This window comes from Oncorhynchus kisutch, unplaced genomic scaffold (assembly GCF_002021735.2).
Source record: "Oncorhynchus kisutch isolate 150728-3 unplaced genomic scaffold, Okis_V2 Okis06b-Okis10b_hom, whole genome shotgun sequence".
Taxonomy (NCBI): Eukaryota; Metazoa; Chordata; class Actinopteri; order Salmoniformes; family Salmonidae; genus Oncorhynchus; species Oncorhynchus kisutch.
In genome coordinates, this window is record NW_022261983.1 from 11,414,918 (window position 1) to 11,422,792 (window position 7,875).

The 7,875-nt window shown below is 47.7% G+C and overlaps 1 protein-coding gene across 1 annotated transcript in view; it reads right to left on the reverse strand.

Annotated features, from left to right (window-relative positions):
• LOC109886419 (protein sidekick-2-like) overlaps positions 1–7,875 on the reverse strand; it is a 192,703-nt gene that overhangs the window by 11,241 nt on the left and 173,587 nt on the right. Inside the window, exons 7-11 of the mRNA XM_031813746.1 lie at positions 6,608–6,738; positions 3,908–4,075; positions 3,527–3,629; positions 1,040–1,216; positions 45–181 (exon numbers count right to left, since the gene is read on the reverse strand). Of these exons, the coding sequence (XP_031669606.1) occupies positions 45–181; positions 1,040–1,216; positions 3,527–3,629; positions 3,908–4,075; positions 6,608–6,738 (716 nt within the window). The remainder of the gene's footprint in view (positions 1–44; positions 182–1,039; positions 1,217–3,526; positions 3,630–3,907; positions 4,076–6,607; positions 6,739–7,875) is intronic.

The window sequence follows — 7,875 nt, forward strand, 5'->3', positions numbered from 1 at the left end:
GTGTTCAGTATTCCAGATGTAGTATTCTCTACTAGTCCACTCACTGTTCTCTGAGACCTCCAGGATGTATCGGATCAGGGGGCTGTTCCCATCGAAGGCCTGAGCCCAGGTCAGATTGATGGCCCTCTTCTCTACCTGGCTCAGAGCTGCACTGGGGATCTCTGGAGCATGGGGAAGCTGCCTGTAGAGGGTGGGGGGATGAGGGGGAAGGTGTGTGTGTGTGAAGGAGAGACATAAACAGACAGAGCACGGTTCAGAGAAAATGAGAGAGACAAAGACAGAATGTTAATATCATAAATACCCACTGAACGTGGTAGTTAATAGTGAAAATAGCAGAGTGCAGAGAGGAGTTGATGACGGAGGGAGGAGATGAGAGGTGAGGGGAATATGATAAATCTGTAGAGTAGCTGTGGATGAGACAACAGCACACTGCTAGAGAGTCAATGGGAGAGGAGAGAGATAGAGAGATAGAGATAGAGCGCGAGAGAGTGTGTGAGAGAGAGAGCGAGAGCGAGACAGAGAGAGAGAGAGAGAGCGAGACAGAGAGAGAGAGAGAGATAGAGAGAGAGCGAGACAGAGAGAGAGAGAGAGAGAGAGAGAGAGAGAGAGAGAGAGAGAGAGAGAGAGAGAGAGAGAGAGAGAGAGAGAGAGAGAGAGAGAGAGCGAGAGAGAGAGAGAGAGAGAGAGAGAGAGACAGAGACAAAGACAGAGAGAGAGAGCGAGAGAGAGAGAGAGAGAGAGAGAGACAGAGACAAAGACAAAGACAGAGATAGAGGGAGAGAGAGAGAGAGAGAGAGAAAGCGCGTGCGAGAGAGAGAGCACGAGAGCACGAGAGAGAGAGAGGGAGAGAGAGAGAGAGACAGAGACAGAGATAGAGGGAGTTAGAGAGAGACACAGAGAGGGGGAAGAGAGAGAGAGGAAGAGGAAGATGAAGAGTGAATGGATAATACTGCATGATGGGAGGAAGATAGAGATGGACACACAATGCCAGACAGAGTGACTGACCAAGAGAGAGATCTCAACTAGATGTGAGGTTAACCTGACTCTGAGGTGAGCGCTGCGTGAGTCGTTGCCCCCTACAGAGGTGACTCTACAGGTGTATGTTCCGATGTCACCTGACCAGGTCTGGGAGAGGTGCAGAGTCCCGTCAGGGTCCAGACGGAGCCGGGGAGAGGTGCTCACATCCACCACTGAACCACTCTTCTCCCAAACATACCTGGAGAAGCAGACAACACACACACCAACCCACACACACACCAACACACACACATACCAAAACACATACGCATCAAAACACACACACATCAACACACACACACACACACACACACACACACACACACACACACACACACACACACACACACACACACACACACACACACACACACACACACACACACACACAGACAGACAGACAGACACACACACGGTTACCATAGAGCACTTTGAGACTGTTGATGTAAAAAGGGCTTAATGAATTCTCTCTGAAACACACAGACGCTCTGCTCATACTGATCCATATACTCAGACTGTGTGTGTCACTGTCTGCTCATACTGATCCATATACTCAGACTGTGTGTGTCCCTGTCTGCTCATACTGATCCATATACTCAGACTGTGTGTGTCCCTGTCTGCTCATACTGATCCAGATACTCAGACTGTGTGTGTCCCTGTCTGCTCATACTGATCCAGATACTCAGACTGTGTGTGTCCCTGTCTGCTCATACTGATCCATATACTCAGACTGTGTGTGTCCCTGTCTGCTCATACTGATCCATATACTCAGACTGTGTGTGTGTCACTGTCTGCTCATACTGATCCAGATACTCAGACTGTGTGTGTGTGTGTGTCACTGTCTGCTCACACTGATCCAGATACTCAGACTGTGTGTGTGACTGTGACACCAAACTTCTCATTTCCTCCATTAACTTCAACTGATCAACCTCTTTGATTTATTCCACTACAGCCCCCTGATTCAACTGATCAACCTCTGATTTGTTCCACTACAGCCCCCTGATTCAACTGATCAACCTCTGATTTATTCCACTACAGACCCCTGATTCAACTGATCAACCTCTTTGATTTATTCCACTACAGCCCCCTGATTCAACTGATCAACCTCTTTGATTTATTCCACTACAGCCCCCTGATTCAACTGATCAACCTCTTTGATTTATTCCACTACAGCCCCCTGATTCAACTGATCAACCTCTGATTTGTTCCACTACAGCCCCCTGATTCAACTGATCAACCTCTGATTTATTCCACTACAGACCCCTGATTCAACTGATCAACCTCTGATTTATTCCACTACAGACCTCTGATTCAACTGATCAAACTCTTTGATTTATTCCACTACAGCCTCCTGATTCAACTGATCAACCTCTGATTTATTCCACTACAGCCTCCTGATTCAACTGATCAACTAATCAGTTAGCCTTTGAGGAGCTGAGTCAGGTGTCAGCTTGGCATCCAATTAACTGACAGACACACTGGGGTCATGGGTCACCCCACAGGACATGACATCATCCTTACCTGACAGACACACTGGGGTCATGGGTCACCCCACAATACATGACATCATCCTTACCTGACAGATACACTGGGGTCATGGGTCACCCCACAATACATGACATCATCCTTACCTGACAGACACACTGGGGTCATGGGTCATCCCACAAGACATGACATCATCCTTACCTGACAGATACACTGGGGTCATGGGTCACCCCACAGGACAGACCCCTGATTCAACTGATCAACCTCTTTGATTTATTCCACTACAGCCCCCTGATTCAACTGATCAACCTCTTTGATTTATTCCACTACAGCCCCCTGATTCAACTGATCAACCTCTTTGATTTATTCCACTACAGCCCCCTGATTCAACTGATCAACCTCTGATTTGTTCCACTACAGCCCCCTGATTCAACTGATCAAACTCTTTGATTTATTCCACTACAGCCTCCTGATTCAACTGATCAACCTCTGATTTATTCCACTACAGCCTCCTGATTCAACTGATCAACTAATCAGTTAGCCTTTGAGGAGCTGAGTCAGGTGTCAGCTTGGCATCCAATTAACTGACAGACACACTGGGGTCATGGGTCACCCCACAGGACATGACATCATCCTTACCTGACAGACACACTGGGGTCATGGGTCACCCCACAATACATGACATCATCCTTACCTGACAGACACACTGGGGTCATGGGTCATCCCACAAGACATGACATCATCCTTACCTGACAGATACACTGGGGTCATGGGTCACCCCACAGGACATGACATCATCCTTACCTGACAAACACACTGGGGTCATGGGTCACCCCACAATACATGACATCATCCTTACCTGACAGATACACTGGGGTCATGGGTCACCCCACAAGACATGACATCATCCTTACCTGACAGACACACTGGGGTCATGGGTCACCCCACAGGACATGACATCATCCTTACCTGACAGACACACTGGGGTCATGGGTCACCCCACAGGACATGACATCATCCTTACCTGACAGACACACTGGGGTCATGGGTCACCCCACAGGACATGACAGCCTTGGTCCCCTTGATGACACTCTGGTCTACAGGTGGCTTGGTGATACGGGTCCGTGCTGAAAACATAGAGACACCTGGCTGTTTAACAGGTGGTTGACAGACTTCAGGTTACTGGCTGTTTAACAGGTGGTTGACAGACTTCAGGTTACTGGCTGTTTAACAGGTGGTTGACAGACTCCAGGTTACTGGCTGTTTAACAGGTGGTTGACAGACTTCAGGTTACTGGCTGTTTAACAGGTGGTTGACAGACTCCAGGTTACTGGCTGCTTAACAGGTGGTTGACAGGTGGCTGTTTAACAGGTGGTTGACCCCCCCCCCCTCCCTCCAAACTCACCCCACACCAGTAGATCTGCGGCGGCCTCGTCTATGCCTCTGGAGTTGCTGGCCATGCAGGTATAAGTCCCAGCATCAGAAAGGTGAGACGGGGACACTAGTAGACTGCCTGACTCCAGCAGGGTGAACCTGGGCAGCTGGACAGAACCACTGGCCAACACACGTTCACCTGGGGGGAGGGGGAGGGGGAGAGAGAGAGAGAAACAATGTACTGAGCATATGTCAAATTGGATTTTTACCAAATTACCGTACAACAGACCATGTATTCACCCTGCACACCCTAATTGACAACCAAACAAACCAAAACAAAGGCAAAGTCTTCTCATGCTTTGTTGATTTCAAAAAAGCCTTCGACTCAATCTGGCATGAGGGTCTGCTATACAAACTGATGGAAAGTGGTGTTGGGGGTAAAACATACGACATTATAAAATCCATGTACACAAACAACAAGTGTGCGGTTAAAATGGGCAAAAAACACACTCATTTCTTCACACAGGGTCGTGGGGTTAGACAGGGATGCAGCTTAAGCCCCACCCTCTTCAACATATATATCAACGAATTGGCGCGGGCACTAGAAAAGTCTGCAGCACCCGGCCTCCCCCTGCTAGAATCCGAAGTCAAATGTCTGCTGTTTGCTGATGATCTGGTGCTTCTGTCACCAACCAAGGAGGGCCTACAGCAGCACCTAGATCTTATGCACAGATTCTGTCAGACCTGGGCCCTGACAGTAAATCTCAGTAAGACCAAAATAATGGTGTTCCAAAAAAGGTCCAGTCACCAGGACCACAAATACAAATCTAGACACTGTTTCCCTAGAGCACACAAAAAACTATACATACCTTGGCCTAAACATCAGCACCACAGGTAACTTCCACAAAGCTGTGAACGATCTGAGAGACAAGGCAAGAAGGGCATTCTATGCCATCAAAAGAAACATAAATTTCAACATACCAATTATGATTTGGCTAAAAATACTTGAATCAGTCATAGAGCCCATTGCCCTTTATGGTTGTGAGGTCTGGGGTCCGCTCACCAACCAAGACTTCACAAAATGGGACAAAAACCAAATTGAGACTCTGCACGCAGAATTCTGCAAAAATATCCTCCGTGTACAACGTAGAACACCAAATAATGCATGCAGAGCAGAATTAGGGCCGATACCCACTAATTATCAAAATCCAGAAAAGAGCTGTTAAATTCTACAACCACCTTAAAGGAAGCGATTCACAAACCTTCCATAACAAAGCCATCACCTACAGAGAGATGAACCTGGAGAAGAGTCCCCTAAGCAAGCTGGTCCTGGGGCTCTGTTCACAAACACAAACACACACTACAGAGCCCCAGGACAGCAGCACAATTAGACCCAACCAAATCATGAGAAAACAAAAAGATAACTACTTAACACAACAGAGCAAACTAGAATGCTATTTGGCCCTACACAGAGAGTACACAGCTGCAGAATACCTGACCACTGTGACTGACCCAAAATTAAGGAAAGCCTTGACTATGTACAGACTCAGTGAGCATAGCCTTGCTATTGAGAAAGGCCGCCGTAGGCAGACATGGCTCTCAAGAGAAGACAGGCTATGTGCTCACTGCCCACAAAATGAGGTGGAAACTGAGCTGCACTTCCTAACCTCCTGCCCAATGTATGACCATATTAGAGAGACATATTTCCCTCAGATTACACAGATCCACAAAGAATTCGAAAACAAATCCAATTTTGAAAAACTCCCATATCTACTGGGTGAAATTCCACAGTGTGCCATCACAGCAGCAAGATTTGTGACCTGTTGCCACGAGAAAAGGGCAACCAGTGAAGAACAAACACCATTGTAAATACAACCCATATTTATGCTTTAGCCATTTGTACATTGTTAGAACACTGTATATATATATAATATGACATTTGTAATGTCTTTACTGTTTTGAAACTTCTGTATGTGTAATGTTTACTGTTAATTTTGTTGTTTTTCACTTTATATATTCACTTTGTATGTTGTCTACCTCACTTGCTTTGGCAATGTTAACACATGTTTCCCATGCCAATAAAGCCCTTGAATTGAATTGAATTGAATTGAGAGAGAGAGAGAGAGCAGAGAGAGAGAGGGAGAGGGAGAGGGAGAGGGAGAGAGGGAGAGAGAGAGACAGAGAGAGAGAGATAGAGAGAGAGAGATGGAGAGAGCAGAGAGAGAGAGAGAGAGAGGGAGAGGGCGAGGGAGAGGGAGAGAGGGCGAGGGAGAGAGGGAGAGACAGAGAGAGAGATAGAGAGAGAGATAGAGAGAGATGCAGAGAGAGAGAGAGAGAGGGAGAGGGCGAGGGAGAGGGAGAGAGGGAGAGGGCGAGGGAGAGAGGACAGAGAGAGAGAGAGAGATAGAGAGAGATGGAGAGAGCAGAGAGAGAGAGAGAGAGACAGAGGGAGAGGGCGAGGGAGAGGGAGAGAGGGAGAGAGGGAGATACAGAGAGAGAGAGAGAGAGAGAGAGAGAGAGAGAGAGAGAGAGAGAGAGAGAGAGAGTTAGTGAAGTATCGAGACGGAACCAGAAGGAGAAAGAAGTGTCAGTTAACACCAGCAGGGTTCTGCCCTGAGACCGTCAGAGCTTCTGCGTCACCTTGTGGACTGAGTCATATGTAATCACCGTTCCCTCTGAAAAAACACACAAAATGACATGCACTTCTAATAGAAGCTGTCCACCACCATACCTTTCTGCCAGGTGATAGCTGGTCGCGGGGCTCCGCTGGTCTCACAGTGGAGGATGACTGACATGCCGTCAATCACAGCACTGTCAGCTGGACCTGCCGTGATGTTGGGGGCAATACCTGGGTAGAGACAAACAGGTAGGTGAGACAGACAGACGTGACAGACAGACAGACAGACAGACAGACAGACAGACAGACAGACAGACAGACAGACAGACAGACAACAGACAGACAGACAGACAGACAGACAGACAGACAGACAGACAGACAGACAGACAGACAGACAGACAGACAGACAGACAGACAGACAGACAGACAGACAGACAGACAGACAGACAGACAACTGATGAGGTGAGAACACAGATGAGAAGGCTGATGATGAGACTGATGATGAGAGATGTGAGGTAACTGTGTGAACTTTTAATTCATTTATCAAAGACTGTCAGTCAGTCAGCTCCCATTTTTCAAGATAACGACTTGGAGACTGACAGGCACAAGGCTCCCATCACCCTCTCTTTCCTTTCCCTCTTCATCCCTCTTATTCTCTCTCTCTTACTTGTTCGTTCTCTCTCTAATTCTCTCTCAAAATAGCCAATAATTGCCTGAGTGTGTAGTGTGACAGGTCTGAGAGACGGAGAGAAGAAGGAGAGATGAGACAGGGAGGAAAGGGGAGAAGGAAAGAGGGAGAGATGGAGACTACGTGGGAAATGGTGGGTTGGGGACTTGATGTACTGGTAGAGATAGAGAGAGAGAGATACGTACTGGTAGAGAGAGAGAGAGAGAGAGAGAGAGAGACCGTACTGGTAGAGAGAGAGAGAGAGAGAGAGAGAGAGAGAGAGAGAGAGAGAGAGAGAGAGACGTACTGGTAGAGAGAGAGAGAGACGACTACTGGTAGAGAGAGAGAGAGACATACTGGTAGAGAGAGAGAGAGACGTACTGGTAAAGAGAGAGAGAGAGCGAGAGAGAGAGACGTACTTGTAGAGAGAGAGAGAGAGAGACATACCTGGTACGAGAGAGAGAGAGAGAGACGTACTGGTAGAGAGAGAGAGCGAGAGGAGAGAAGAGACGTACTGGTAGAGAGAGAGAGAGCGAGAGAGAGAGAGACGTACTGGGTAGAGAGAGAGCGAGAGAGAGTACTGGTAGAAGAGACGAGAGGGACTACTGGTAAGAGAGAAGAGAGAGACGATCGTACTGGTAGAGAGAGAGAGAGAGAGAGAGAGAGATACGTACTGGTAGAGAGAGAGAGAGACGTACTGGTAGAGAGAGAGGGA